The sequence below is a fragment of the Vigna unguiculata genome, chromosome 3, assembly GCF_004118075.2.
Source record: "Vigna unguiculata cultivar IT97K-499-35 chromosome 3, ASM411807v1, whole genome shotgun sequence".
NCBI classification, from domain to species: Eukaryota; Viridiplantae; Streptophyta; class Magnoliopsida; order Fabales; family Fabaceae; genus Vigna; species Vigna unguiculata.
Genome location: NC_040281.1, coordinates 19,929,299 through 19,945,748, shown reverse-complemented (window position 1 = coordinate 19,945,748; position 16,450 = coordinate 19,929,299). Strand labels below are relative to the sequence as shown.

Below are 16,450 nucleotides of genomic sequence, written 5' to 3'. Positions count from 1 at the left end.
CAAGAACCTTGTAAATTACCTCTCCTTATCCTTCCTTGAAGTCGCATGAGGATAAGGCAAATGCAACATTAGAGGATTTTTCACTTCATTCTTCTTAACTCTTCCTCCAACTTTTTTTTTCTTTTTTCTTTTCTTGTTTTTTCTGTACATTTTCTTTTTCTAACTCATTTATTTTCTCTCGTAAATATATTATTCGTTGGATAAAATAATTAAAACTCATTAATTTAACTAAATTTATCGAATTTTCACAATTCTCTTATGAATTTATATAAAATAAAAGTGTTCAAACCTTTGATGAGTGAACTTGTAAGCTTGAACAATCTTAAAAAACACTTGAAATAATCATGTTTACAAGAACATAAAATTGTGATGGTAAAACTGCGTCATCAAGAAGAACATCAACCCCCGAGAATCACTTTATTTATCAATAAATAAGATAAAAACAATCAATACAAGAATATAACATGGAAATTCCAAAACCGGAGAAAAACCACGATAGTTTTTAATGACAACCAGATAATACCATTATGTGAAAACAACAAATAGATAACTCTCTCATGCTTTTCGATCTGAAATACACACACGCTCCAAAGAAAGAATTTAACCGAAATCTTACAACATTTTACTACATGAATATAAGAAAAGTCAAATACAATTAACTTAAAGAGTTTTTGATTTAGGGTAAGAAATACTATACACTTTAAATTATAGCCACTAACACATATTTTATAACTTATCCTAATTTATGTGCAATGTCCTGAGATATATTATTTTCATTAATTCAACAAATTGTTTATAAGAATTCTTTTAAACATACGTGTAACATGTAATAAATCAGTAAAAGGTATCAATCTTTATATCACACGAAGCATGAGATAATAAGAATTTTATGCAAAAATATATAAATCGAAGACTATTCTAACTTTAATATAAGGAAACTAAGGTGAAAGTATAATGAATAAACTTTTTTGTAAACATTTTAAAAATAAATAAATAAAAGACATAAATGAATATAAAATTTCAAATTAGTTTATACATAAACTAACTTATACATACATTATCTCTTTTATATAATTTTGTCTTAATTTTTCATTTACATATTAATTACTTTTAGTAAATAAAAAACTCTTAAAAAAGATATACAATGTCTCAAAGAAATAAAATTACTTTTCATAGAATAAGAATATGATAAAAAAATATATCATTTTAAAAGTAGTGACTCTACCATATCTATTCGACCACACAAAAGGCCAACTCGTTTTGAATTAACTGGGCAAACGTCAAAATGTTTGTATATTTTATTTGTTAACCTTTCCATATATATATATATATATATATATATATATATATATATATATATATATATATATATATATATATATATATATATATATATATGTGTGTGTGTGTTTGTTTGTATGTTTTAAAATGCTATTTGTTCGAGTTAGGAAAACCCATATTATATGATAAAAACTTAACTTTCTCGATAAATAAATAAGAAATCTATTTAAATTCCCAAAACATTATCTGAAATAAATTAAATATTAGCACTTGAGTCGATCAAAGCTTAAATTTTCGTCATTAATTAATAATAATATATTCATCTTTCGCGTAAGAATAAATTTTAAAAAACAGTAAATTATGTACAAGTTAATAATGCAAAATATTACCAATGAATTACAAATAATTATTTATAATAAATTTCATGATTTTCACAATAATCATTTTAAAAATTATATAAATAGTTATTTTTATTGATTAGTTATGTAAATAATTTTATACTTAAAATGATATAAATTAAATTCTTAAAAAGAGGTTAAATTGTTATTTTCATAATGAAGTGCTTAAACTTACTTGCTAAATTTGCCTTTCTTTATAAGTCAAACTCCACATAGAAGATATTTTTAATATTTGAATGTGAAATTTATTTGAGATTAAAAATCATAAGTATATTATCATTGAATAATAAATAACTTTTGGCATGCTTTTTAAGAAAATTATTGAAAGGTAGGCATATAATTCAATCTCTACAATTTATTATAGCTTTTTTATTTGGTTCTTCTATATAAAACATTATTAAATAATTTAATTTTACGAGTTACTGTACATTCGCTGTTAATCCTTTATTTTTTTTATTTTACTCTTTATATATAAAATTTTATTGATTAATTTAATTTTTTATATAACATAAATTTACTCACTTCCTATAGGAAACTTTATGGATATTTACAAAATATTTAAAAAATATGAAAATAAATATGTGACGTGTTAAATATATTAAAATAAAAAAAATTATTTATATATTAATTTATGTGTGAAAAAAAAGGGACCAAATTCCCCTTACTCTTAACAAAACTTAAAACTCTCCACCAAACCCTAATATAAATTTTTGATTAAATAACGTATTTTGAAATTAAAAATAGGATTAAATTATATAATTTTTCTTTAAATTATTATAAAATTTATACTTCGTCTTTAGACTAAGTTATAAAATATAGTCTATATAAATTAATATAAAACATCATTTAAATATATATATATATATATATATAATGTTTCTTATACAATAAAATAAGTTTTATAATAGATTAAAGGATTAAATATACTTTTGATCCCTTAAATAAAATTGGAGTTAGTCACCCCTCGAAAGTTTGACCCAATCTAGTCCTCCAACTTTATAAATGCGTATATTTAGTCATTTTAATTAAATTTTGTTAAGTTTAGTTGACGTTTCAAACATTTTTCATCATAACATGTGAGTTTTTTATATAGTTTGATACATTTTGGCTTCAGTGTTAATTAAGAAACTATCATGAAACACATCTGAAATGTCAAATAAACTTAACAAAATTTTATTTGGTTAGAAAGATTAACCACGTATTTCTAAAGTTAACGAACTAAATTAGGTTAAAGTTTTAAAAATGGACTAATTTCAATTTTCACTAAAAATTAAGAGATCAAAATATTTAATCCAAAATAAAATATAACATTCATAAATTATGGCTTAAAGAAATATTTTAAAATGACTTTTATATAATACAAGATTAAATATTTTATAATTTATATTTTTATTATAAATTTAAGATGAATTTTTATAATAGATCGAAAATGAAAAATATATTTAACTTTAAAAATATATCATACTTAATATTTCTTATGGATTTAATCAAATTAAATTTTATATTTAACTATTATTTCAAAAGTAATAAACTTTTCAATAGTATTTATTCCTTGGTGCATCCTCATAGCCAATTTTTCTTTTTTTCATTTTAATTATTTGAAGATGGAAATACAAAATGGTGATTCATTTGTGTCCTTAGTTTTTTCCGCTGAGGAACAAGTCTCGCCCAAACTGCTAGATAGGTTCAGATAGAAATCGCCACTAGACAACCAAACACTGCCTCCCCAAAAGTTGAATCGGCACACAGAAAAAAGTTGAAATCCAATGTTCAACATTAGAATTGTTCTCGGTGTTGCCACGTTTCTGATTTTCAACCATGCGGAATCAGCTTCAGAACACAGTCTGCCTCGCGTTGTCACTCCACTTCCTGCGCCTAAGATAACCAACCTTCCTCAGGTCAGTTTTCAATTTCTTACGTTATTTTTTTCTTTTTTTAGAGTTCGATGGTTTTGGTTTGCTTGAGAAGGAAGCATGACTCGGTTCAGTAACAGTTTCAAGGACAGCACAAGGAGAGTTTGTACTGGGGAACGTATCGTCCTCAGGTCTATCTGGGAGTTCGTGCCAGGTTCATTCTTACAAACTCTCAAGCCAAACAGTTTTTTGTTTAATATTTAAAATTAATATTGTAGTTATATTTACTGTGAAAGCACCTTGGTTTCCGTGTCTGGTAAGAAGAGTATAATTTAAAAAATTAAAATAGGAGTTAAATATATTTTGATTTTTAGATAATAAAAATTAGAATTAATTATTTTTTTAAATTTTTATTTAATTCAGTATCTCAACTTTAAAAATATGTGAACATAATTTTTTAAATAAATTTTGTTAAATTTATTTGACATTTTAAATGTATTTCTCAATTAATATTGAAACGAAGATATCCCAAACAATATAAATAACTCAAATATTATCATGCAAAATGTATTTGAAATGTTAAATAAATTTAATACAATTTGGTTAAAAATAATTAAGTTCATGTATTTCTACAAATGAGAGACTAAATTGATCCAAAATTTTAAAGATAGACTAATTCCAATTTTCGTAAAAGTAAAAGGACCAAATAAACCTTTAAAATAAAACTAACAATGTGAGGATAAAAATTGAGAAATATTTTTAGTAGAAGGATAACATTTTTTTAAGACCGACATATATTTTATCAAATAAAAAATTGATTTTAATTTAATTTATGTAATTAATAAAGAGATTCTCCTTTTGTAATAGTAATTACATAATTGAGTATAGAATTTGGTTATAGAAACGAGATTCAGACATACACAAATATAAAATCATAGAATAGTCGTAGTCTTACACAATTAAGTTTCTACAAAGTCTTATATAAAACATCTCCATATTTTACATCAACAACCATCAGACTATGATGTATGCTACAAAAATTTTATATTATGTACATCCATCAAACCAAGGAAACAAACACTATATTGAGGCGCATTTATCCGACTGTTATCACCATTAGCTCCTAAAACATTTGTTATTTATGCCAAAATGACGATCATCGCAAAGGAAAAGAAAATACAACCATAAGCAAAAGAGGATAAGTTAATGCTAACATGAACATACATAGACAATTTATCACTTAATATCTCACCCAATTCAAAACATAACATTTAGTCATCACACCATTCATAAATACCTAAGAAAAATATAATACTAGATTTGATATCTAGATTTATACATTGACTCGGACTCCAGAAGTCGTGCATCTGTCGTCAAATGAAATTGAAATCCATAAAACTTCAAGTGTTACAAACCAATAATAAAACCTGGTTTCCCCCTCCTCATGGCAGGATAAATTCTCTATAACTTAAAAGAAACGAAGTCCATAACTCAAAGACTAGCTATAGAAATCTCCTTAACTTTTCACCACCAAGACTCCATCCTCTACATTAGTCTAGTGGAATATAAGGATGACTTCACAAAAGGCATCCCTACTCAATGCACAACACTAACTAACTTACCATACCATTCCTCCTTAGGAAAAATATGGCCATGCAACCAAAATATACATACAAAACAACATGTCTTATCCCTTTATATTAAATAACATCCTTGAAACATTTCATAGTTTTGATACTCCTTAATCATTTCCTCGTCATCTATATTTTTCATAACACATATCCAATTTATATAAATAAAATTATTTCATCACATTGGCATGCCTTATTTTTGCATATATCACATTCATTTATCATTCCCAAAACAAATACTTTTATATCAAGATCAACCCACAACAATAATGAGAACATACTGACTCATCATATAAAAATACTATTCTTAAAAGAGAAACATAAAATATTATGCAATCATGAAAAATTAATTGGTCTAACTACAAACTTTAAAACAACATCCCACCAATCAAAGTAACCATTCATGTGTCTAGGACCTATGTTAAAAATTCTAGCTTGATCTAACGGTTAACGAAGCAGGAATCCCATTTTTTCGAAGATGATGCAAACTAGAAAACATGGTGGCGCCCAACACTGTAAAAGTAGCGATAAACACACAACTTTACGTACAATTCCAGCTAACTCATTTTAGTTCAGAAATCTATAACTCTAGGCTCAATACCATAACTCTCATACACAAACAACTATGAAACAGAAATCAATAAGCAATTAAATAAAATTAGCTTCCCTCTCCTTAACCAAGGATGTTTCCCTCAAACAAGGATTTCTCTAAAACACCAAAACACACAGGATGCCCTTGACAAACAACAATAACCTTCGTTAGAGTTTTAAGACTACCATTAGGATCAGAGAGCAACAAGAGCCACCAAGGTCAACATTGAGTCACATGCACTACTCTAGAAGTCACATGCGACTCAAGACCTAAAATACCTAAAAAGGAGCAAAACAATAACTTACTCTATTTAACTTTTTGATATGTGAATTTTGTGGAACTTCTTACTAGGAATAATCCTCTGGTTAGACTAATGTCAAAAACTAAGAGAAAAGGCAGAAAGAACTCGATAAATAATGTTTAGAGAAAATGTGATTTTTATAAAAATGAAATTTTCTTATTAAAAACTTTTATATAATTTAACCTTTTATTATTAAAATATTGAAATGTTATTTTTTACAAAGAGCACCACCGCTCTAAAGCCATTTTATAGATTCTCACACCTTTTAGTATGAACAATTTTTTTCATTTTAATTTTTAAATAAATAATTTTTTAAATTTAAATAAATATTCATAATAAGCAAAATTATTTAATAATAAAATAATTACCTATAATAGAATTATAAAAATATTTATTTTTGTAATTTTCTTTTTATAAAATTCATTTTATAATATAATAATATTTTTTATTTTAATATTTAAAGTTATTTTATAATTTAATATTTTTTGTTTTTATAATTTTTTATATTGATAATTTTTTTGGTATAATAAAAAAAGTAAACAGACTCATGTGATTCCCCTAGAAAAATATAAGAGTATTTAAATAAAAATAACAAGAAAAAATTTATGATTGCTTGAAAGATAAAAATTCTATTTAAAATGATAAAAATAGTTATGTCAAATTGTATGATATTTAATAGATAAGTAATTATTAAAAAATATTAGAATATTTCATTTATTTAAGCGGTTTAATAAAATTAATTTTAATAATGAAACTACAAAAACTGAAACTTTTTGGTTTAATTGATTTTATATTTAAATTAGTTAATCACTTGAGATGAAATTCAAAACGTTTAATATTGATAACTTTGTCAAATTAATAACTTGATAATTATTAATTACTTTTCTTATTTTGAAAGCTTTAAGGCTTACCTCCCTGTGCTTGTTTTAGATATGACTGATTTTGGAGAAACTTTTTAAGGTTAAAAACATTTAGTTTAATAAATTTTATAGAAGCAATCATTCTAGCTTTGTTTTTACTTTTGGTTGTGGTGTGTTGATTGTATTTCAGGACTCCAAAATCTTTGATTGCTGGATTGATGTGGATTGTAGTGAAGAATAGCAAATATCACTTGCGGCATGTGTGCAAACATGAAGATGACCTAAGTACTTATGGTTGGACTAAGCACAATGGACGTGATTTTGGACATCAAGTGCTGCTTGACCAGGGCGTGGCATTAACTACTGCCTTTTTAAAATCTAAAGAGGAAGGCAGTGGCTATGGAGGGGATTGGGCAATTCGAATTAGTGTGCAAGCTGATAAGTGGGTGATGTTACCAACTTCATAGCACTTTCATGCATTCACGCCACAGCATTTTGTTCCTAGTTTTTCCTTATACAGGTTATCTTTAATTGTTTTACCACTAGTCTTTGTTCTTGTCCAACTTCAGGTCCAAGTGGAATGAGGAATTTGGAACAGGTGCCCATCTTTTTTTCTATATAGCAGACGAAGGTGCTAATGCTCTAAATTTAAGTAGACAAAACTTAAACACTCTTGAGGATTCTTTACTGGCATCTGGGTCTCATGCGGACATTGGAGACTGGCAGCTTCATCTGAAATCAATGGTAATGCTTGCTTGGAAATAGTGCATGGTCGAATGTTATTTTTTGTGCAACTCGTACTTGTATTGTATTCTTTGGAGACCTGTAATTTAATTTCTTATGCCTGGTAATAACCGGTTATTCTCTTCCATGTATTTTTTTTTTTCTCTTTTAGGATGATTTGGAGCTGCATTATTCTGGATTTCGCACTCCTCATTTTCACAATTTGTCTGATCTTGTCGAGGAAAATCTTTCATCACAAGTATGTTAGGGTTTTCAGTTCAATTTTTCTAATGAGGCTAATGCTTAGCATTTGTGGTTGTCGAGGTTAGTATTTATTTATTTTGGGTCTTGCCTTCATATCTCCACATTTTGTGCTGTCTTAGTAGATAAGAAAGAATGCTCCACCGCTGCTATCTGACTCATCGGATGATTCTCCAAATGTATTAGTTTTTCAGGTAATATATACAATTTAATTGATATGGAAGCGTATTAGGCAAGAAAATAAAAGTATCCTGAGAAAGATTGGAACTTTCTTTATTGGAGAATTCTTCTCTGAAATAACTATTTCCATGATGAGAAGATAAACCTGAATGGTTGATTACAGATGTCCAAGACTTGAGATCCTAGTCTCTCCTCGACTAGCAAATTTCTCAAAAACGAACCCCTTTCCCTTCCTACATTCTCTTTATATCAGTATAACTTCATAACTAAGTTATAACTAATTTTCCTTGTTACAAAGTCTCATTAACAGAGGCAGGCCCACAAGAATTGGGCGTAACTCTACATCCCTTCCCATATGGTTTTTCTATCATATGCACTTCTCATTCTTTATTCATGCTACAGATTATTGGTGGATTTTCTTTCACAACAGATGTTATATTTATTTCTGGAACTCATTCAGAAAGTTCAAGAGTGGAAGAGCGTGTCAGTAGTCTTTCAGGTTTTATTCCACTTCTCTAGAGTGTTTATCCAAAATATGCTTTCATGTATAAGAAGCGCAAATTTTAGTTCTTTACTTGTTGCAAGAATGTTGAAAATATATACTTTAACTATATGTAAATTTGAATTTAAATGAGATAATTTTTTTGTTTCAAATTTTAAAATACTCTTTAGACATAGAGAAAGATATTATGTTACTGTGTAGATTTAGAAAATTAATATTAAGATATTGTTATTAGTGTATTGTTTCGAAATATGCTGGGATGGATAGCCCGTGCAGAAAAATTTCTGAAGTGCAGAACGTTAATGAAGCGGAAAAATTACGTTTGGCTCTTAAGTGCATGGAGGAGAACGCAAATCATTGGTTTAAGTTTTGGTGCCACAAGACCAAGAACTTGGGAGGATTTCACATCTGTATTGAGTTTAAGATTTGGTGGTAGGGAACGCAGTACCGTATATGAAAAATTAGAAGTTATATGACAACATGAAAAGGTTGAAGATTACATCCAGGAGTTTGAATTATTGGTGTCGCATGTTCCTCGAACATGAAAAGATCTGGGGTATTTCTTTGTGGGGTTCCAACCAAACATTCGAAATCAGATTTGTCCACATAATCCAAAGGACCTCACTAGAGTAATGTAAATTGCTCGCGTGGAGGAAACTATGCATGGATCGCATAATACATCTAATTTTTGGTATCATGGAATAAGTGCGATGGTATCATGAGTTGAAATCTTCAATAACACCAATAATACGCAAGTTTCAAATGGCATGGACAGCACTTCGAGGGTGAGAACACTGGCCAGCACACAAGGATCAAGAATAAGAGGGTGTTTTCATTGTGCAGGAGCCAGCAGTTCAAGACACCGTTGTCCAGAGAAAATTTTAGGAGTAATAATCTTGGCTGAAGATGAGGATTCAAGAGACATGAGAGTATATGGAGAAAAATCAGGAGGAGAATTTTGATCAAGATTGTCATTATATGGACTTATCCATTTTTTCTGCAGGATGACCCAATCTCACTTTATAAATATGCAGGGAGAAGTGAGGGGAAGATCCGTGTTGGTTTTGATCGATAGCGGGGTAAGTCACAACATCATTTCCTCAAATTTGGTGTGGTTACATGGTCTACAAGTGGGAACAGCTCCATTTTACAATGTAAGACTTGGAGATGGACAACGTAAGCAAACACAAGGTTGTTCCAGGATGCAGAAGTGTAGCTGGAAGAATACAGGGTCAAGGAAACTTTTTTTTTGTTTGAGCTAGGAGGAATATATTTGATCTTAAGGGTAACATGGTTGGCAACATTAGAAGATGTTAAGATGAATTAGAGGACTTTATCCATGAATTTCTGCATACAAGGCCGACAGATCATATGAAGTTGTTTCCATCATATGGGGAAGGAAAAATGCTGAACTTTTGGTAGGAGATGAAGAGAAGAACAACTTATCTGAAAAGTAGTGAAAAGAATTGGGAATTATTCTAAAAAATTTTGAAAGGGATGCCACCTTACATGGATGTTGATCACAAAAATTCTGATCAAATCTGGAGTAGACCGAGTGAATGTGAGGCGTTATCGATACCCACATCTATTAAAAATTGAAATCAAAGGTCAGGTCAGGTGGGGAAAATGCTGAAATCGGACTTTTAGAAGGCAATTAAGATGTCAGATTATGTCTTGTGTTTTTATAGAGGAATTGTTAGGGGAAACCCTATGCCTGTCTTTAAATCTACCCTAAAACCAAATCATTTCTATAACTTGTCCTGATTCAGTGTGTTTATTTCTGTTGTTCGACAATTTTTGGTTTATCGCAGGGTCCTTTTGCATTAAACATTATGCATGTAAAGACAATGGGACTACTTTTTACTGAACTTGTAGAATATTTTATTCTGATTAACATTAACTTGCGAAATGCTAAGTATATGTGTAAATCTTGTTTTGTTCTCGATGTTAGGAACCTCATTGTACAATCAACTGAAATATAAAGAGAAAGCATTTGATGAAAAGTTTGAAGAAATTTTCAATTTAGAAGAGAAGGTACTAAGTTCTTTGTCCTTTGACTTATTTATGTTTTGTATTAAGCTATCTGTCGTATTGAATTATCCATAATTGTTATTTCGTCTTTTGATGCGCTATGAATCTCGGAAGTTAAATTTAATTAAATAAATTCGTTCAGAAGTTTATCTTAAAAATGAATTCTTTATCGTAGTAGTGAATTTCCAGGTGGATTCAGAATCCATATCTGTTGGTAAGGCAGCTGTGGGAAACTTATTAGGTGGCATCGGCTACTTCTATGGTCAGTCAAAAATTGCTGTTTCAAGAACCGACAATGTAAGTTTCTTTAGTAGTTTAGTCTATTATTTATAGTTCTTATGGAAGATTTTTCCCAGGCCACCCCTTAACTGCATATCACTTGACACGAATATTATCGTAATATTTCGTGTGCTTATTTACAACTTTGTAAAATTAAAGATGAGAGAAAAAGTGCAATTCTATTCTATTCTCGGAACATAAAACCCGAAGAACATCGATAAGAGAGGAAATTTTATGGAAGAAAGGTTCTGACACAATTACTTGATTGTAGTTTTACAAGAAAATAGTCTATTGAATCCAACCTTTTGTTACTGAATTAAGAATCTGATTCTATAGAATATTGTTGCGACAATTTGCTAGCGAAGGCTGTATTTATAAACGCAATGGTATTGTGCAGAACATTGTTTGTGAAATTTCTTGGGATTATGGTTCTTTTATCCAACTCAATTAATCTCTGGAATGATTTTTCAGCTCCGAGATCATGTTAATTATATATCATATTGGCCTGCTGAGCTTTACACAGCAATACCATGTCGACCTTCCTTTCCAAGAGGATTTTTATGGGATGAAGGTTTTCATCAACTTATAATCTGGTGAGTGTTTGGTGCAAATAGTATCCTTTATGAGCATCACTATCATTTCTCTTGTTTGAAATTCAGTTAAGTTCATGTCTGCATTTTCTTGACTGCATAAGGCTTACTGGTATTGTTTACAAACAAATAATGTGTGATATTTAAATATGCTCTATTTGATCTTGTGCACACTAACCAGGCGTTGGGATATCCATATTTCACTGGACATCATTGGACACTGGTTAGATTTGATGAATGCTGATGGATGGATACCTCGTGAACAAATTCTCGGAGATGAAGCACTGAGGTGTAGTTCAAAACATTTAGTTTAAGTTTTTAGGTGTTCTAATGAGTTTAGATTCTTCTTCACTTGCATGCAGCCGGGTCCCTGAGGAATATGTTCCTCAGCATCCTACTAATGGAAATCCTCCAACTCTGTTTTTAGCATTAAGCGGTACCTTTTCTCTTTTCCCTTTTCTCTTTTCCCTTTTTCTACTGTCCCTTTTCTAGTTATAGCGATCCCTATTTCTTTCAAGAAAATGAGTCTTTATTTCAAAAAGAGGTTTGCGTATATTATTCATAAGACATGATTTTATTATTTTATCTTTTTTTTTTATGAAATATTGTTAATGTTTTACTGTATTAAGTATTTAAGATGGTAGATGTCAAAAAAATCTGTACATGTAAGTATTTACAAATAAAACTTGTAATGGATAGGCAATGGATATTATAAATAGATACTTGAGGATAAAAATTACAAGTATTTTATATATCCACATGTTAACGAGACCGATACGGGTATCATAGATACCCGTACCCAATATATTCTAATTCAAATTAAAAAATTTTAAAAACATAATTAAAACATTAACACATTGATTTTGAATGTGTTATTTTTTATTAATTGATTTTAAAAAATTCACATTTCTTTGTAAACTGTCATTCAACACTATTTAAATTTAAATGAGTTATTTGTACTTTGTTTGAAATTTATAAATATTATCTATTGTATTTTTATTTGAATTTATGTAAGTACCTGTATAACGGATATCCATATGGATATGATACCGGCATGAGACGGATATCTATTTAGCGTGTACGGTACAAAATAATTACTACATATTCATATCTTACCCGCCCTATTCATATTCCTAGATAAGATGATTGCAATTATACTATTATTAATTAGATACTTTAATATTATTTTAATTATTTTAGCTATTATATTATTTAGCATATTTATTTTACTACTTCAGGGGTATACGTTGTTTTATTTTTATTATTTTTCGTTCTATATTGTGTATTTTCAAAGCTATTTTTACTTTTTTTTCCTAAATATCTTTTGTCCATTCAGAGCTTTGTTATTTTACTTATTTTAAATTTGAAGAGAAATATGATCAAATATAATATAAAATTAATAATAAATACTTATAATGTGAAAAATAGAAAATATATAAGTAAATAAATTTAATTGATCTATAAATAAAAAGCTATAAATTAATTAGCAACTAAAATTACAAGTACCCTTAAAATATATTTTATCAGTAAAAAATTTAAATTTTTATAAAAATCTTTTATATAGATAACTAGATCCGTCATTTTTACATTTTTCAAGCTACTTTTCACTTGGAATTTAAATGAACTAACACCTAGTAAAGATTGCTAGGTGATAAATATTATAAAAATAAAATAAAATAAATTGATCTAAAATTTAATTTGTAAAAAATTTCTTCTTTATAAATTGGTTTTAACTGATGAAAAAGTTTATTTATTTATTATTTTTTATTTTTTCTCTAAGAAATAGTTATAGGCAACTTCATCCAAACATATCTTTTAATTTAATCAGTTATAGTAAATTTTTATTCTAATTTCATCCAAGCATAGCTTAAAGCTTAAACCCTTTCAGGTACTACATACAGTTTCAACTTCTAACTTTCGAACTAAGTTAGCTAAAGATCTTTTGAGAATATCTAGATAGCCTTAGGTGTTTCTGAGTAATAACTTTATGGAGACCGTTTGAGAATTTATATGAAGTACATTATATCAATAAACATTACTTTGGGTCGGAAAATGTTATTACTTGTTGAAAATATTGATGCTGCTGAAAAGAGGAAACTTTTTTATGCTTTGTAAATCATATGCAGCACGAAGATTTAAGAGAAGAATATGAAAGTTATCGCCCCCTCATTTACACAGTCACAGTTCGTAGTAGGGAACAAGATTTTATTTATTTGTTTATTTATTTATGTAAGTGTTTTTTTGTAGAGATAATAAATGGCTTGAAGAATAATGAGTTTACTGCAATGGATAAAACTGACATCCTTGTATTCCTGGACCGTGCCTTTGTTCGATTAGAAGCATGGTTCCAATGGTTCCATACAACTCAATCAGGTATGCTCTATAAATGCACCTATGTTCTGATTTTGCACGGTTAAAATTATTTTTTTAATCTTTTAAATAATTATTATAAAAAATTAATTAGATCTCTAACTTTTAATGTAGTCTTTTAATTTTATAAAATAATTTAATTTGATATTTTTGTTTTTCGTTATATTAATGGTAGATTTTCGTTAAAATTAATATACCACATCATTTCATCGACCAATCTAAATATTCAACATATAAAGAAAAAATCTAATTAAATTAATTTAATAATTAAAGAACTAAATTGAATTAAATAAGAAAATAAGGGATATCATTGAAATGTTTTATGAAGTTAGATGAGGAAAATAGGAATTTAACCGACATGGTTTGTTTGGGAACTTCCATTCCCTTCTTTTACTGTTACCAGGGAAACAGATGAGCAGCTACTACTGGCATGGACGGGACAATAAGACCATATATGAATTAAATCCCAAGGTTCTATTCTACATGCATTCTTTTTGCCCTGTACTTGTGTGCAAGAGTTCCCTGTCCATAATGAAGACACATGAAAGTAACAAACATTATTTCTGACATTTCCAGACCCTGTCCTCTGGATTTGATGATTATCCGCGTGCTTCACACCCAACTGCTGACGAACGCCATGTGGATCTTAGATGTTGGATACTACTTGCAGCAGAATGTTTGCATTCCATTGAAGAGTTATTGTATAAGGAAACTAAACCTGGCATGGTATGAATTCGAATAATAAATTCAACAATACTGTAATAATGCATTCTGAATTTTAGATATCAAGTAGCCTAAATGTACGCAGCAGAAAGTTAAATCACCTAAGTTAATTGATATATTTAATGAAATGAATTACGCAGAATTATGGTTCCACTGCCCAATTGCTATCAGATATCGAGTTACTGAACCAGGTATTTTACCTTCGCTCCCTCTCTCCCTTTCTTCGGAGTTGTTGCAATTTGTTGTGTGTTGGTGATACAGTATAGTTGAATATGAGCAAATAGTGAATATCATTCTCCTTTCGCAATTTACAGATGCATTTTGATGATGCATATGGAGCTTATTTTGACTTTGGGAATCATACAGAAAAGGTAAACTGTGTAGTTGTTTATGCATAATGTTGCAAGGTTAACAATGCATGGGTCCTTGTTAATGTCTAGAAAATTGAGATATTGTTCACGTGCTAGGTTCAACTTAAATGGAAAGATGTGGATATAGGACACAACCATGCTGATCGCCAACTTGTCAGGGATGTTTTAGAGAGGCCTGTGTTGAGATTGGTTCCTCACATTGGTTATGTTAGCCTATTCCCATTCATGGGGAAGATCATTCCATCTGTAAGTAATGATCCTATCATCAATATTATGAATTTTTATGCCAAGAATTATGAATATTTTGTTACCACCATCTCATTCAGGGATCATGGATTCTGGAAAAGCAGCTTCAACTCATTTCAAATGATAGCCTCTTTTGGACTGACTATGGACTACGATCGCTTGCCACCACAAGGTGTACAAGTTATGCTCAAATGTATCTTTAATGGATTTAGTTGAGTGATCTTATTCAGCATATGTTGATTATGGTGAACCCAAACCTAATTGCTTTTCACAGCTCCTTGTATATGAAATTCAACTCAGAGTCTGAGGGCCCATATTGGAGAGGTCAAATTTGGATGAACATAAATTACAGAATTCTTTCAGCGCTCCACCATTACTCCAAAGGTAATATGAACAGATCAGGCCTAGACAAAATATCTGCAAATATTTCACTGCATTCATTCATATCTTTTTATGAACTTTGTAGAGAATGGACCATATCAGGACAGAGCCAAAGCTATCTACAAACAATTGAGAAGCAATTTAATTAGGTATCAGTAGCATTGTAATCTTGTTTACAGATATGGGTTGGTTTTCAAAAATAATTTCTATCTTAATGCAGAAATATAGTACGCAATTATAAAGAGACTGGATTTTTATGGGAACAGTATGATCAGAATAGCGGGGAGGGAAAAGGGTCGCATCCATTTACTGGCTGGACATCTCTTGTTGTATTAGTCATGGCGGAAGAATATGACAGAGTTTAGCACATTATCCAATTCTCATAATGCTATCATACTGCAACAAAGCATTATAAACCTCCACCAATCCCCTTGGTGAGTAATGAATAATGTACTCATCATATGATTAGAACATGCTTAGCCCTCTCGATAACGGCCAAAATACTGTCCAATCTTTTGTTCCAATAGCAAACTTGGCAAATGTATTCTTGGTATAAATATAGTGTACGTACTTGTAAAGAAGTATGTTCATGTTTCAAATTATGTGATGTGAACTTTTGAAGTATTAAACTTTTTCTACATGGATACTAATGTTTGTTATCAACTATCTTTATCTATTGAACAAAAAATAGACACAATCTCTTCAAACATTCGGTACTCATCATCTATCACAAATTGTATTTTCAAAACGTAACTCGTAGTTTACTTTTATAATCTTATAATAGAAAACTAATGTTAAAGCAAAGTTCAACATCGCTCTAGTTTTGATTAAGTGTTTGTTAGCACAAAAATACGAAGCATAAAGATTCTTTGATTGA

The 16,450-nt window shown here is 29.2% G+C and overlaps 1 protein-coding gene across 3 annotated transcripts; it reads left to right on the top strand.

Annotated features, from left to right (window-relative positions):
- The first annotated feature begins 3,303 nt into the window (after positions 1-3,303).
- On the top strand, positions 3,304-16,202 carry LOC114176371 (mannosyl-oligosaccharide glucosidase GCS1-like). 3 transcript variants are annotated; one of them, XM_028061410.1, is made up of 22 exons: positions 3,304-3,577; positions 3,673-3,746; positions 7,107-7,358; positions 7,486-7,660; positions 7,812-7,898; positions 8,026-8,094; positions 8,483-8,579; positions 10,534-10,616; positions 10,803-10,910; positions 11,364-11,485; positions 11,664-11,771; positions 11,845-11,918; positions 13,730-13,855; positions 14,256-14,323; positions 14,429-14,578; positions 14,716-14,766; positions 14,890-14,946; positions 15,043-15,192; positions 15,273-15,364; positions 15,467-15,576; positions 15,659-15,722; positions 15,802-16,172. In XM_028061410.1, exons 1-22 carry the CDS (start codon positions 3,446-3,448, stop codon positions 15,812-15,814), a joined length of 2,262 nt encoding a protein of 753 aa, XP_027917211.1. In that variant the 5' UTR covers positions 3,304-3,445; the 3' UTR covers positions 15,815-16,172. The 3 variants fall into 3 exon arrangements, with proteins under 3 accessions (XP_027917211.1, XP_027917212.1, XP_027917210.1); XM_028061409.1 differs by having other exon boundaries at positions 3,305-3,577; positions 15,794-16,202; XM_028061411.1 differs by lacking the exons at positions 15,659-15,722; positions 15,802-16,172 and having other exon boundaries at positions 15,493-15,576.
- The last annotated feature ends 248 nt before the right edge of the window (positions 16,203-16,450 follow it).